Source organism: Danio rerio, chromosome 16 (genome assembly GCF_052040795.2).
Source record: "Danio rerio strain M-AB ecotype USA chromosome 16, GRCz13ab, whole genome shotgun sequence".
Taxonomy (NCBI): Eukaryota; Metazoa; Chordata; class Actinopteri; order Cypriniformes; family Danionidae; genus Danio; species Danio rerio.
Window position 1 is genome coordinate 16016242 of NC_141036.1, and position 17020 is coordinate 16033261.

The window sequence follows — 17020 nt, forward strand, 5'->3', positions numbered from 1 at the left end:
GTATAAAACAACGGTCACAAGCTATTGATGCCTTTGTGTGTGTGTGGTTTGCAGGTTTTGTTAAATAATTAAACAGGTGGTTGTACTCACTACAGTGGTTTATGAGAAAATGTCTTGTGTCCTTGTAATTCAAAATATGTACTAATCATACGCTTTAGGGTCTTTTCACATTCAATAAATAAAATCAAGGCTTTTCCAGGATATTAAGGCATGGTGATACTTGGAAATTCAAGTTTGGTATCACTGGAAAAGCAATGCAAATGTTGATGGATTACAAAAGGTTGTATAAAACAACAGCGGTCACAAGGTATTGGCGCCTTTGTCTGTGTGTGGTTTATAGGTTTTATCATATAAGGACAGGGGGTTGTACTCTATTACGGTAGTTTATGAGAAAATGTTTTGTGTCCTTATAAATTCAAAATGGGCGAGGCAGTGACGCAGTAGGTAGTGCTGTCGCCTCACAGCAAGAAGGTCGCTGGTTCGAACCTCGGCTCAGTTGGCATTTCTGTGTGGAGTTTGCATGTTCTCCCTGCATTCGTGTGGGTTTCCTCCGGGTGCTCCGGTTTCCCCCACAGTCCAAAGACATGCGGGACAGGTGAACTGGGTAGGCTAAATTGTCCATAGTGTATGAGTGTGTGTGTGAATGTGTATGTGAATGTTTCCAAAAGATGGGCTGCGGCTGGAAGGGCATCCGCTGCGTAAAAAACTTGCTGGATAAGTTGGCGGGTTATTCTGCTGTGGCGACCCCGGATTAATACAGGGACTAAGCCGACAAGAAAATGAATGAATAATTCAAAATGCTTAATAAACACACTTTTTGGGGGTCTTTTCATGTTCAATAAATAAAATCAAGGCTTTCCCAAGATAATAAGGCACAGTGCTACTTGAAAATTCAGGTTTGGTATCAATGGAAAAGCAATGCAAATGTTGATGGATTTCAGAATGTTGTATGAAACAAGGTATCAGTGCCTTTGTTTTGTGTGTAGTTTACAGGATTTATTATATAATGAAAGGTTTATGTGTCCTTGTAATTCAAAATGCTTAATAATCATACTTTTTTAAATTTAATATTTTTCACTAGTTTCCTGTTAGAATTAACGGTGTAGGTGTGGGTAGGGTCATATAACACGTTTTGTTTTTTATTTTATTTTACAGTGACTACTTTTATGCCTACAAAGAGTACCTGTAAACCACAAATACCAATGTGTGTGTGTGTGCATGTGCAAATGTTCCTGTATCACTTTTTCTTGGGAATTTGCATTGCAATTTGACATTGGCACATGCTGAAATTGCATAGATTGTGTGGGACAATTCAAAACATTCAATCGAACCAGCAAATGACATTTTCATATTACAAATATTTAGCTAACAATCATGTAATAAAGCTATAAACCATATAAATAGACTGGTCTTTCCTCCATATACTTATAACACAGGTTTTTCGCCCTTATTGTCAAAGAAAATGAATAACTTATCCATAGATTTGCCTTTTATTGCTGTCATCACAGAGACAAATCCAGCTCCTTATTTCACATTTTGGTCAGATAGGCAAGTCTTAAAACATTACATTTCCTCATATTTAATGAAAATAGAGAATCTTTGGTGATAATAAAAAAAGGAAAAAAAAAAGATCTATAAAAAGGCAATAAAATACATTATGCAAACAAAAGTACAGCACAAATTCTGTTTTGGATTTCAGTCAAAAATGTATACATTATATATTTTATATATATATACATAAAACAAAAAAATTTTTTGATAAAAAATCATAAATTACATAAAAAACAGTCTCACAGACTATCCCAAACACTCACACAATGCTAACACAACCACTGAGGTATTTTGTTCCTTAAAAGTTCTATATCAAGCATTATGTATAACAAGAGTGATTGTAAAAGTGCAAAGAAATTGTCATCTGATGGTGGAATACTAAAACATCAAGACTGTCAAAGCTCACATATCAAAACATATTCCTTCATCACTTTAAAGGAATACTCTTAGTGACAGTCACAGCAGCATTGATGTCTCCTTACAGTGTCACTTCCTGTGGAAGGTCCACATTCAGATAGCAGTCTGTCTTTAATGTAAACGTAGAAAAGGATGAAGGGCACGGGAAATACTATACGTCAAGAACCATGTCATACTGCTGTCCTTTCTTCCTCTTGCCACACTTCATAATGAGGACAGCGTACAAAGTCAAAAACACAACCCAGTAGCTGATATAAACGATTGCGCCAATTATCAAAACCACCTTTTCGGATTCAGGAAAGGGTTTTCGCGTCTCTTGGATTATGGTATAAATAATGCCAACGAAAAGAATAGTGAACCAAATTGAGATTGGAATGAGTCCGATGAAGTTCACCACCACGGTCTTCCTTCCAGACGTTCCCCATCCGGATTTGTTTATGGTGGCTATTGCAAACATTTTTGCCGGTAGCAGACTTGACATGTATAACACTGAGTAGAATGACATGAAGACCATGACTATGTTGCCTCGGAGGCAACTGGCAAATGAGGACTTTATGAGTGCCACGACCTGGACGATCAGCAGGAACAGAAGGATATTCCAGATCCTGCCCTGGTAGAACAGTTGAATAGCAGTGGCGATAAGGAAGAACGGGAAGAAGCCGGTGATGACGGCCTCGTAGGTCATCCACAAGTGGTGCTTGTGGAACCACAAGGAGTTGTAAAGCCACTCTCTGAAATAGGATTTACTCCAGCGGGTTTGTTGGTTGAGCCAGCGCAGGTAGGTAATGGGCGTCTCGGTCAAGCACTTGGAGCGCGCGGTGTATTTCGTGGCATATCCCAAGCTCAGTACTCGATTGGTCAGATGGCGGTCATCGCCAAAACTGCAGTGGCTTCCCATGAATGTCTGATCATACCAGTCCTCCAGGAACTCATGGAGGAGGGAGTTCCTGTACATTCCCAAGGGTCCGCTGATACATTGAACGCACCCGAAATATGACTGGCAGGCTCTTTCAATGTTGAACGCCATCCAATACCTCACGCTGCTCAGGAAGGAGACCCACGACTCATATTTGTTCAATATCTGGAGGGACAGATTAACAAAGAGAATGTGAAATCAAAGGGTGGAGTTCAATGTATAGAATAACATGCTTGTTTTGGTCACCTGCCATATTGATGTATATGTATCATGTATGGAAATGACACAAATGTAGATTGAAGCACTAAAGAACCGTGAGAACCCATTTGAGATCTAAAGAACTCTACAGGATGTGCTGTAATATGCATGTCTCTTGATAACTTAACAGCTTGCTATGGGAATATTTAAGTACCCTGAACAGCTTTATCAATTCCACGCCAAAAAACAACAACGGCCTTGATTATTTGTCTAAAAAATATGAATTAAGAATTGTTTTTCAGACCATACAACTCTTAAACATTAAATCACAAGCTTCAGATTAGTTTCATGATAATTTAATAGATTTGCTTAATCTGAGATGTTTCAAACATCTCATTTTGCCTTTAATATCTGGATAATCTTTTACATATGGGATAAAAATTAATTTAATCTATCTATCTATCTATCTATCTATCTATCTATCTATCTATCTATCTATCTATCTATCTATCTATGTATCTATCTATCTATCTATCTATCTATCTATGATCAACGGACAGTGTGCATTCCTCAAGGATGGAAATGTAACCTACTTAGCACAAAGGCTACCCTGCAGGCACAGGACATCGACGTGACATCATATTGACGTTGTACTTCAACGTACCCCAATGTTGTGGGGATGTTGGATTTTGTTTGGAAATGAAAATCTGGTTAACGTCAGAACTCAACGTCTGGCCAATGTCAATGTCCAATGTCCAACTTAAAATAAATCTAAAATCAACTAAATATCAACGTTTAATCATGTTACACCTTGACGTTGTGTGGCCATTACTACTATGACATCTATTAGACATTGGATTTTTGTCACTTTCCAACACAACCTAAAATCAACCAAATATCGATGTAATTTAATGTCGACATTGGATGTCAAAATAACATTGCTCTTAGACGCTGGCTAGACATTGAATTTGTCACCTAATGTCATGACCTAAATCTAACCTAGTATTAACATCTTTTGATATTGTGTGTCTGCTGGGTAGTTTTTATTGGTAAACCATTGGCTAGATAAATTGGTAACATATATTTTTAAAAATCAAGAAAACAACATACCTGCACATCTCCACCTACTCCTCCAACATTGGGATCTTCTTCTAGAACCTTCACCATCTCTACAGAGGAGGCCGGGTCCAGCATGGTGTCTGAATCACATACCTGCATCCAGGACAATAAAAGTAGATTAATGGAGGATACAAACTTTCATCAAAGCTTTTTTTGTTGTTTAAATTCTGCTCTTTTTCATTTAAAGTGATGAGAATTCTTATATTTATGCTTTTTTTTGCATGTCTTTGAAATAAAATAAAAAAAAATGTCCTTAGAAAAAAAATGTTTGTGCTTCTTGTACTGAGGGGTCACATTGTTCAGCAAGATACAAGCTGAGTAATATACTAATTACAAATATTAACAAATATTATTCTTTTTCATAGTCACGTCTAGAAAAACCAGATTGTCTTTGCTTCTGTGGTTACAATGAATCAAAAGGTGCTGCTAAATATGTTGGGACAAGCATATCAATCTCTCCTGGGGATCAATTTAATGAATCCATTCTGGCTAAAATGTATAGTTATTGAGCCAAAAATTGAGTCTTATCAAACACAAGGACATGCTGTTCAAATATCAGTAAAGATTCGGTTAAGTGTTCTAACTTTGAAACACTAAGCAAGCATTGCCCAGAGGTTCTTTCGCTTTTTAAAGAGAAAATCATGTATGCCTCTTTTGCTTTTACAACTTAACCCCATAGTGAGATTAACCACAAGCCAGGTAGCAAGATCAGTGATAAGTTAAACACAATTAGGCCTCTACACTTGGAGCAAAGGTCAGGGATCTCATTGGAACCAGGTGGCATGTGGATAAAATAACATTACTTGCTCAGTCTACAAGGGAGGCCTTACATGATTACAAATGAATGACAGCTATGGGTTTAGAGTTCTCAGAGGTCATTCACACAAATTGCTGGCTTTGAAAAAAAAAAAAAAACAAGACAGTGCTGAGAGGTAGTATAAAAATATTGCATAGGTCTCAAGATGTACTTATGTGAGGTTGAAGATTATAATAGCATCTTGAAGGGATAGCACATAAGCACACTTGTTTCTGGCCTTTATGATTTCCTTTCTTATGTTGAACTCAAACAAAGGTATTTTGAGGAAAGGTAAAAACCATTAACTTAGATAGTGTTTGATTTCCAACTATGGATGTCAATGGTTGCACATTTTCAAAATGTCTTCCTTGTGTTTAATAGAAGAATCTCAAAGACTTGGAACCACATAAGGATGCGTAAATAGTGAATAAATTGTATATTTATTAGAGTAATTAAAAAAAGGCTAGATATGTCAGTGTAGGATATTTAAAAATAAATAAATAAAAACAGTTAAAAACAGAGGTCAATTGGAAGTTCCTCCAGGCTTTGTGTTTGGGGAGCTTGAATCTTACATGAGAGGAAGTTGCATCACTCGTTTTGCTAATAAAACATCAGATAATGAGATTTCATTGGATATAGTTTGAACAAAAGTAAATATTCTCAAATAGGATCATACCAATGTCACAAAACGTTTTTATGCCATGGGAAAACACATGTAGACATCTGTTCTCATCTGTGTGCCATTATAAAATCCTTAATAATTAGTCTCCTTTGGTTAAAGCTCGTAAAAATTCAGAAGCTGGAATCACACGATTGAGATAAATAACCATAGAGAGCAGGTCCTTCGAGGTTTAATGTATTTATGTGACTTATTTATGAACGTGTATTTATGTGACACAGTCCCTCCCTTGAGCCAAATAACCAACCAATGTCATGAGCTAATAGTATGTGCTCTAAGATGGCATGGAAAATACCAGAGATCTTTTCTGCAAGTGCCAGAAATAGCCCGGGTATATGCAAACGATTTCCCACAGAAGCCCCTCATGAACAGCATCAGTGTTAAGCAGGAATGTACTTTCCTCACCCTCAGTGAGCTACACGCTTGAGCCTAGCATCCACTTAAGGAGTCACAAAAGCTTCTTTGTAGAATTTGCCTGTGCTGCCCCCGTGTACTTGGCTAGACAAGGCTTTAGTCGCCTGAAAGAGAGACAGACTCACCTGTACATAGTCAACACTTCTTCCCAGGGCTTTGAAGGCGGTGTACATGACCTCTCTTTTCCCGCCCCACTTCTGCATGATGCACACACACTTATTATTGAGAACCAGGTGAGAAACATGCTGCAAGCTTGTTGCGTATGATTCTTCAGTTTCTTCGGGTCCTCTATGGTGATAGTTGCTTTTCCAAATGTACGTGGCTGCCTTGTCCCGGCCCATGATTTCTCGAAAGATCTCCATCATGTAGCAGTCATCATCGTTGTTCCCATCGATAACCATTATGACCTTTATACCCGGATACGTGAGCCTCTTCACTGATATTAAACACTTTCTCAGGTAGTTGGGGTCTTCCTGATAGGCTGCGATGCATAGGGCCAGTGACTTGTTGAGTTTGATTGGTGTTTCCAGGGAGCGTTTCATGTTCCTGTGTTCCAGTAGGGCAAACACACTTTGGATGATGAGGTGGATGACAAGAATTGCTCCATAAAGACCAAAGGACAAATAGTTGCCCGGAGTTGTTACAAGCTTATACCCCATGATATAAGCAGTAGAGATTCCCACAAGCAGTGAAATGCCGAACAGTGTCGTCCCAACAATCCTTAAGTAGCTGACCGCTTTATCACATCTCATCTGAAACAAGTAATAAAATGCAAAAGGGTGACTATCATGATTTACTGTTATGGAACCAAATACATTATCTTGTGGAACACACATACACACATATCAACTAAAGAAAAACATGCAAAAATCTCTGAATATATATATTATAAAGTCACCCAAAATTACAGGAAACTCTTACATGAAAGCACTTCACGTAAACACTTTAATTATAATATTGTCTATTAAGGCAAATAACTACATTACAGATGTCCATGTAATTGTAGTCAGTAGTATCTTTGAAGTAAGTGAAAGATCCGGAAGGGCATCCTGCTGATTTGATTCAGAATAACATTTTTTTGTCAAACGGCTCAATGTTCAGGTATACATCAGCGGTACAATATGAAGGTGAAAGTCATCATAGCTTGTGTAGAATAGACCCAGCTCCCAACCCAACTGTAAGAATAGATTGACGGCAATATTTTTTATCGCGCGATAGGAGTCTCGCGTTAACACAGCAAGCTAATGCTGTTTTTGGCCCACCAAAAACATATATATATACAAGTCTGTCTTCGAGTAAACATGGTTGACGATGTTCATCCACACGATGGTGACAAAGACCGCATAATAAGCTCTAAGAGAAAATGGCGTAATTTCAAACAACAGCTGATCCAATCATTATTAAACGACTTTCTAAGTATATCTCTTTTTTTTTTGGATGTTGTAGTGTTGTTTTTATTTATATCATAGTAATATTGTGATCTCCTGATTGCAACAGAGAAATACTGGGCGATATCTCTGTAGAAAGATGGCATTTCATGCGGTTCAGTCTTATAATCTTAAAATGTGGGCAAAATCCCCTGTTGTCATCACTTTAGACATTTTGTTGGAGAATTATTCAAATACTAGCTCTAAAATGACGTTGGTGAATTAAAAACGGCTTCTGCGTTTCTAGCGTCAGCTGCAGATGTGAATGAAAGGTGCAAGAAAATAGCTTCTCTTACAATAAGGTTTTGAGAGTCTCCATGTTTGATTTTCTTTTTTATACACACGATAATGATGTCGAACTGTTGTATAAACGCAATATCACATGAGTAGCTGTGCGATGTGGCTGTATGGCGATCTACAGCAACATTGCACTGCTACTCGTGTGATATTGCTCTCTCTCTTTCTCTCTCTCTCTCTCTCTCTCTCTCTCTCTCTCTCTCTCTCTATATATATATATATATATATATATATATATATATATATATATATATATATATATATATATATATATACACATATATTGTGGATTAGTGGGTCCAGTGAATCTTAATTCGGACCCTATTGATTAGCTAATGTTAATGTATGTAGTATTACTGTGGGGATATCAAATTGACATAAAACAAATTAATACTTTGATTTCAAAAATGTCAATTTGATGTCAATTGACTACTTTAATTTCAGAATGACATCAAACTGAAATTTAACATTGGTGTAAAAGTTTACATTTGTAACTTGGAACTGAAGCTTACAGATTAATAAAACTCTTACATCATAATGTTTAATGAATTTTTCATATTGATTATTTGAATGCCCCAAAACATTCTTTAGGACATTTTTCTAGTGTTTTGCAGAAGAACTAAAGTCATACAGGACTGAAAGCACATGAACAGCTCTCATGAATGAAATTAAAGCAGATGTGTGGACATCTTAGTGGCTATGATGACGGATTAGTGCTTATATTTTTTAACATAGCATACATGCATCTGTTCTTTCTGCATAAGCAACAGTTTATTTCAGACAGCATCATATTCTCTTCTCTTCATAATAACTGCACGGTCTCTATGACCATTTGTTCCATGTTTCCTAACTAATGCAGTTCCCCATCTGCTTGGCAGACATGACTGTGCAGCACCACCCTCTGACATCATCTGTTTATATCTCCGTGGGAACGCGTGCACAGTGAAATTTAGATTTGATGGCTGCTCTAAAGACCCTCTGTCTTATTACTGCTGAAGACCGCCATTGTATTAATGAGAGTGTGTTCTACTGACTCTCACCACTCAAATCTTGTTTTTCTTTAATATTGTCCCTCTTGGTTTAGGTTATAAAGGGGTTCTGGCCTGGGAGGGAAGCTGATATGATGGACTCCAGCACAGTGTGAGTCTAACTGGCACGTGTCACAGCCTTTAACGTCATCCTGCATGTTTACGAGGCCCTCTGGACCCTCCAAACCCCACCTTATCCACATAGACACGTGCAAGCCTATTGGATTAAGAGAAGCATATGGTGCTAATGTCTCAAACGTCTGTACTGTTCTTAGGGTATCCCCAAACCTACATTCATGTCTTCTTTAAACTCTAGATGAACCCAAAAGGCTCATTTGGATGTGCTGTAAGTGCTGACTAGACAAAATGTCTCCCACACCTAAAAGCACACTAATGGTCATCACGATTGTATGGGATATCAAAAGCACCACTGTGTTTGTGAATGATCTCATTTCTTATGTTTAGTGATGCAGGCTTTGCATCTTTAAAGATGAATTTGCAGAGTTTACATGTGTTGAGTGACTTGTCTTGTTGTGAATGGGGTTTGCTGCATTCCATTAGATAATCCTGTTAATGAAATGGTCTCGTGTGAAATGTTTGCCATGAGTTGATTTTGTCTGACTGAGTTAATTATGCTGATTTATCCTCAATGGCCATTCACGCCAAGGACTATAAAGATAAAGATTGAACATTTGAATACTGTTAGAGTAAAGGTACAAAGCTGTTACTTGGTGTTCTTTTGGAAAGGTCCTATTATGTACCTTGAAAGGGATAATTTGCTCAAAAATGTCAATACTCATCACTTACTCATCCTCAAATGGTTTAATACCTTTATGACTTTCTTTTTTTTCTGAACACACAAGAATTTATTTTGAAAAAGAAATGTTAGGACCCTCCAACTTGACTTCCATAGAAAAACAAACACTTTGTAAGCTAGTGGTTCCAGATTTCCTTCCTTTTTGTTTTAACAAAATGATGAGCTCAAATGGGTTTGTGACAAATGCAGAAGTTGTCCCACATGTCAGAATTTAGTAAAGTGTAAAGAATTTTTGAATCCAGCAATAGGGTAAAAATACTTAAATAAAAACCTGTATTACCTGCTCTACTCGTAGTGGGGTCTAAATGTTAAAATGTCCATGCCAAAAGATATACAGTTGCAATCATTGCTATTTATTTGTTTGTCAACAAGAAAAAGGTAAAACAACAACTGATTACTGCAAAAAAATAAAATAAAACAAAAAATTTATTTAAAGCTGAAGTCAAAATTATTAGCCCCCTTTAAATTTATTTAAGGCGACGCAGTTCGCCTCACAGCAAGAAGGTCGCTGGGTCACTGGTTCGATCCTCGGCTCAGTTGGCGTTTCTGTGTGGAGTTTGCATGTTCTCCCTGCGTTCGCGTGGGTTTCCTCCGGGTACTCCGGTTTCCCCCACAGTCCAAATACATGTGGTACAGGTGAATTGGGTAGGCTAAATTGTCCGTAGTGTATGAGTGTGTGTGTGTGTGTGTGGATGTTTCCCAGAGATGGGTTGCGGCTGGAAGGCCATCCACTGCGTAAAAACTTGCTGGATAAGTTGGTGATTCATTCCGCTGTGGCGACCCCAGATTAATGAATGAATGAATTAATTTATTTATTTTTAAAATATTTTTAAAATTATGTTTAACAGAGCAAGGAAATTTTCATATCTTATATTTTCATGTAATGTCTGATTATATTTTTCTTCTGGAGAAAGTCTTATTTGTTTTATGTAGGCTAAAATAAAAGCAGTTATTAATTTTTAAATACCATTTAAGGACAAAATTATTAGCCCATTTAAGCTATTTTTTTCAACTGTCAACAGAACAAACCATCGTAAACAATAACTTGCCTGAACTCCCTAACCTGTCTAGTTAACCTAATTAACCTAGTTAAGCATTTCAATGTCACTTTAAGCTGTATAGAAGTGTCTTGAAAAATATCTAGTAAAAGATTATGTGCTGTCATCATGGCAACGATAAAATAAATAAATTATTAGAAATGAGTTATTAAAACTTTAATGTTTAGAAATGTGTTGAAAAAAATCTTCCATGTGTTTGGCAATTCGGCAAAAAAAATAAACGGGGTTAATAACTAAAGTATAGTCAAGTATACGACGGCAAGATATAACTTCGGCATTAGCAAGACATTTTTTAGATTTTGGACATGAAGTCAAATAACTAGAATGTATAGGAATTGAAGAAGTATTTAAATCACATAGATGAGGTAATCTGAATAAGATTATTATGAAGAGAAGCGTTCTGAATTCATAAATAAAAATCACTTACACCAAGAGGAAGAAATGAGAAATGGGATCGTTCTGTATTTCTTTAATGGTTTGTTGTTTAGCTATAATATTGTGATTCATGGATTTTGACCATGTGATGGTACAAATAATGAGATGAAAATGTAGTTTTATTGTTTTTGAATTTTATTGCATTGATGTAGACATGAATAAGTGAATGATGATAATTGATGTTATTTTCCTGTGCAATAGAGATAATGTTTTTAAAGGTGCAGGTACATATATATTGTGTGGTTAATTACAGTAAAGTGAAATGAAATAGAGATTGTTTTTAACTATTGAGTGGCTGTCTAACTAATGATGTAAAATCATTGACTGTGGGATAAAAGGGTAGAATGAGAGGAATGTGTTACATACAATACTATCAGAAAAAGGTACGCGAGCTGTCACTGGGGTGGTACCTTTCAAAAAGTACAAATTTGTATCTAAAGGGTCCATATTAATACCTCAAGGGTACATATTAGTACCCTAAAAGTACAAAAGTGTTCCTCTTAAGTTTATTTGGTATTACAGTTTTTCTCAGTCGCTTTGGTGCGTTTCTCACAACACCAGTGCATTTCTGCACAACAGTTAATGCATTTTTCAAAACAATTAGTGCAAACCGCAAAACCAAGCTGATAACCTGCAAAAGTGCGTCACATGCTCAAAATGGATAGTTCATTCCTCAAAAGCAAGTTGTCTTGTCAATGAAAGTGTCAGTATCAACAAAATGAAAAGTCCTGACACCATTGTTTATAAACAAGATAGTCAAATGGCTTAGTCATGTTTTCATTATGAGTTTACTCATACCTTTTCAATGCAAAAAAGTCAGATGTTGGTGACACTTCCTGAAAATGCTCAAGACAACACTATATACTGTTTGCACAGCCATTTGAAAACTACAGTAAAGTTGGACATTACTGCATTTAGTGAGGTATCTGAGTACAAGACACTGAATATGGATGTTTCACATTTTTACTCTGCATTTGCTCTTTACAATCCTAATTTATTCACAGCATTGTGCAAAAGAATAAACACACCCTTATTTACAACAAACATAAACTCCCTTTGGGTTGAAGTGTGCACAACTGTAAACAATATTGCAGAACATATTGGACTTGGACCTGCAACATACACAGGTCTGTAAATCATTCATGAAATTGTTTAATTTTAAATACATTTTCAGGAAAATAAGTTTTGAAAATTAAGTATTGAAATGAGGACTGTTAATTTTATATGGAATGACTATTCAGCATTTACAAGTTTAGTTCATTTTGACTGACTTGACATAAGCAAATGATAATGTTATAAATAGCAGAGAGTTGATTGAAAGCAATTGATGCATGTCCAAAAGCATTCACAATTTGTTGAAAGGAATGAGAAACTGCCACTAGAATGTGCACAAATGACTAATTATTTTGAGAAATGCATTACCTGTTGTGCAAATGTAAATAGTGTGACTGAGAAAAACTGTAATATGGTAAATATACTGTTGCGCAGTGCAAACTTCATCACTGACAAGTGAAAGGTGACATATTTTGGGTGATCTATCACTTTGGGATAGTGATTTGGACAAATTAGGTACAAATGTTTACTGTTTGAAAAGCCCTGCCACCGTGACATCTTTTATTCCTTTATTTCTGAGAGTAGGAAAGTCCACACTATGACAATTCCATAGGAGCCACATTCAGTTTTTGTAGAATTCCTTCCAGAGTGATTTGAATTTTCCCAGCTTATAAATGATACCAATTCATTTGTTGTAAAAAGGGTATGTTTTTAAAAACCTTTTTAAAATTTTTCTTTTTTATACTCGTAGCCTACAAGTGGACGTATGTTGTGTATATTATCTGGCCATTATCCAAAAGAACAGGGAGGAGATAAACAGCATGAAGGATCACTGAGAACTGAATCATCCTCAATGGGGAAAACTATATCTCTAGCTTTGAAGGTGGATGATAAATTGCAGTGTGAGAAAAGTACACGTGCACTAGCCAAGAAAGACCCATGCCTGCAACGCCCCTGAATGTTACCAAAAAAGTATACCAATTTAAAGTATACATTTCAATATATTTTCATTTAGGGAGGATTTTAAACTGTATCTGGATGTAGGGGGAGGTAGATCATGCAACTTAATGAGCTGAATTTAGACAAAGCTTCATTTGAAACACAAAAACTTCTGAACGACCATTGACTATAATCGTTATGCAGCTGCAAATCCATGGCTCTTAGCTTAACACTCTTATTGGGGGGTTGGATGCAAAAAGTGGAATTTATGACATCGGATCCTGTTAGAGAGGTGTTCTAAAATGAGCTAAACTATACATTGGTGATCTGTAATAATTTAAAATAATACTAAATATTATCCAGCTTGTTGATATAAATGTAAAAAATGACTAGCCTCTTTTTACCCGGTGAAAAAAGGATGTTTTATATCTTGATATTTAAAGATTTTTTTCTAAAATTATCATTAGTTTACTATTTTCCTATTTCCATGAAGGCTGTACACATCTAGGATGGAACAGTTGTCTTAACGCTCAATTTTAATCTTCAAGCTATAAAATATTACCAAAAACATCAGACACACACTAATGCAATACTGCACATTGGTCAGGATAAACCCCATTCACTTGGTTTGTGATAAATGATGACAAACAAAATTGTTTTTATTAAATTATTAGTAATTAAAAGTTATCATAAGTTATTAAAAGTTTAATTTAGGTTTTTTTTTTTTAAAGCTTAGGGAATGTGGGTCATTTTTGACCAGTAGGACAAACAGAATATACAGAACTCTAAGAACATACAAGGATTGAAGTTAAATACTTGGAAAGTAATACTTAAAGATTTCATTGTCCAAACTTCCAAGCAAAATGCAGTGGAGTAAACATTACAGCTATAGGGTTTTTCCATCAAATACGTTTTTCACTCAAATTGTGTCGGTGGGAATTTTGGCTCTGAAACAAAACTAGAGACACTGCCTCGTTGCTCGTATTGCCATTTTGAGATGCTCCAGTGTATTCCCAGGCACTAAAGGAAGCGTCTGATTCTCCTAAGTGGGTGGCTCGGAGGCGTTGGGAATCTAGGAACTTGGGGAACTGCCACAGCCGCCTCCCAAAGGAACTATCCAACCACCAGCACTGAGACACATCCATCACTCTGCCACGAATCTGTGGTGTGGCCTTGTCAGACACTGTGGCCGCCATGTTTGCTGCTGTTCAGGCTGCTGTGTGCTGGCTCACTGCTAAATTCTGCCTCCAGCTCTGCTTACACCTTTCAACCTTTCAGGACTCACCTTCAGTCCTTAAATACATGTTTTCCTAACAGTTAAGACTGTCAGAGGAAATAATGTGGCGCCTTGAGGGCTAAATGCAATTAGGTTATTTTATGAACTTTGGTCACTAGAAGTCCCCTTGACTTGATGCAATTTCTGCTGCCTTTAATAGACTGTGTGTCGAACAGCTGGCTCTTATCACAGGCGCATGGTCAAGGTTGTCACCTCCTGACCTTCAAATTTAACCTGATTTTCTATCACTCAACCACACACCCTGCACATTTACAACAAGCAACATTATACTGCTTTTATGACTTTAAAACCAGCAAGACTAATAACATAAAAAACACTATAGTAATTTATAGTAAATATAATATTCATAATGCAAGCATTATAATGTTTATGAACCACACTTAAAAACATGAATTAATTCGCTGTGGTAATTCTATTGTTACTTTGCTAATACAAGAACTAATCAATCTAAAAAAAAAAATGATGGGTTGTTTTAACCCAATGTTAGGTCAAATATAGATAAACTCAACTGTTGGGGTAAAGTTTTTAATGAATTCAAATAACACCTTTAAATCCAATTGATGGATTTGACCTCTATAATTACAGGTCAAATCCCTCAAAGTAAGTTAAAGCACATAAAAATAGTAAAATACAACTTTGTTCATGTTTCAGTTTACTTTCAAACAACCACAAAATTAGATTATTAAGCAGATCAAACTGAAAAAGATGCTGACAGACAGAAGGTTTACTTGAGGAGGTTTCCAAGGTGTCAGTAGATGCTTGGATACTTAATAGTATGATCAGTTTATGGTGATTTATGAAAATAAATAGATATACATATAACTTTTAGGCTATATCAAATGCATGTTGTAGGGTATCTTTGGGTGATAGGACATTGCACATTGTGACAATTGTAACAATGAAAAATGAGCCATATTAACCCACTCTGTCTTGAATAGTCAGGTAAAAAAAATAAAAAGTAAACTGAAAATATTTACAAAATATTGCAATAAGACCAGTGAGATGTTCACTTTTTAAGATTTCACTCTTGCTTGTTTCTGATTAAAGAAATAATAAAAACACATAAAAACAAGTTGTAAAAAAGTTTCTGACAGTTTTTAAATTATTCGTTTGTTTCATTTGTCGTAAGCGTCCCGAGGGAGCCTACCGAAAAGCGTCATTACGCATCATTGGTGCATTGCATCACCGTCGGTTTTACGGCTGCAGTTGGATTGCGCGCAATATCTGTTCTGCTCTGCTTTTTTTCAGGCTGTCTAGATGGCTTTTAGTTAGCATATAGCCCTGGTAGAGTGTCATAATAAATAAAATATATTGTTTAGGTTAACTGTAATTAAGAAAATATTAAATATTAGAGAATTAACAGCTGATTAGCTGCACGTGTCCATCAGCAATTTATATCAATAATCATAAACAATGCACACCAATTGTATTCTAGTTTAAAATATCTTTAAATAGTTTGACTAGTTTTACTGTAGAGTTGCCTCTTAGATATATGGGCAGAGAATCAAATAGAAACCTTTTGGAAAAAAAGCACGTGCAGGTATAGCAAACTCTAATGGCTGAAATCCATCCATTCATCCATCAAATTCATACCCGTTATGAATATTTAAACATTTATAATGTACTATATATTTTACCATAATGCAATTAATTACAATATTTAATTGATGCAAATATAATACTTAAAGTGGCAACATAATCAGTTATAGAGTGATCATACCTTGGAGCAGCTCTTTGGAGATGTCCCGTTAGTTGAACAGGGATGCTGTCCGACGAGGGTCTGCACTCTCCAGACACTCTACAAACCTTCCCATACAAGTTTTGGGGGAAAGTATAGAGGAGACCGGCATGGAGCATCTAAAAACTCCTTGTTTTGAATTGCAAAAATGTACAGTATCCACGTTTTCCACATAACATCTCGCCTCGTCCAAAACATTATTTAAAGTTTGCATCAGTTTGCTGTCGTGATGAGGTCTGCGTGAACATTTTGGAAGTTCATTCTGAAGTTGTCAGCTAATTTAAGAAAAGAAAAAAAATGACTTTAAACGTTTTTTTCTTCTTTATCTTTAAAAAAGTCATCCAACAGTAGTCAATGTTGGTGAATCAAGCTGTAATTCATTCAAGTTTTTTTTTTTCCCCAAGCGCACAGGTTGAAGTAGTGGACTTGTCTTTTTCTGCGCCTAATTTCTTCCAGACGCTTTAAGTTTATGTTTCCTGTAAGCCTTACATTCGCAGGACTCTTTTTAACCGGGCAGGGTTTTAGACTTGTTTTAAGGGGGTTGGTTTGGGGGCGAGGAGGAGCGAACAACATCTAAGAAAAAAAAGTGCTGCCCCTTCAAATTTCCGAAATGGGGGGTGGGTATATTTATCAAGCAATTAGCCAAACATTCTTCAGCTGGGCAACCTTGACTTAAAGATATATTATTAAAAAGTAAAAAAACGAAATTAGCCTATTTATGAAAATTAGTTTTATTAGAAAATAATTACTAAATATAATTAATAATTTAGCATTAATTTGTACAATTACAGGTGCACACTTTTTAAAATGTATTATTCTTATTTTATTTTTATTATTTTCA

At 36.0% G+C, this 17020-nt stretch overlaps 1 protein-coding gene across 1 annotated transcript; it reads right to left on the reverse strand.

Moving 5' to 3' along the window:
* Positions 1-1474: 1474 nt before the first annotated feature.
* has2 (hyaluronan synthase 2) lies at positions 1475-16686 on the reverse strand. Its single transcript, NM_153650.2, is given in 4 exon segments — positions 1475-3049; positions 4193-4294; positions 6216-6842; positions 16162-16686. Coding segments are annotated over 3 exon segments (1659 nt in total). The 5' UTR covers positions 16162-16686; the 3' UTR covers positions 1475-2119.
* Positions 16687-17020: the final 334 nt, after the last annotated feature.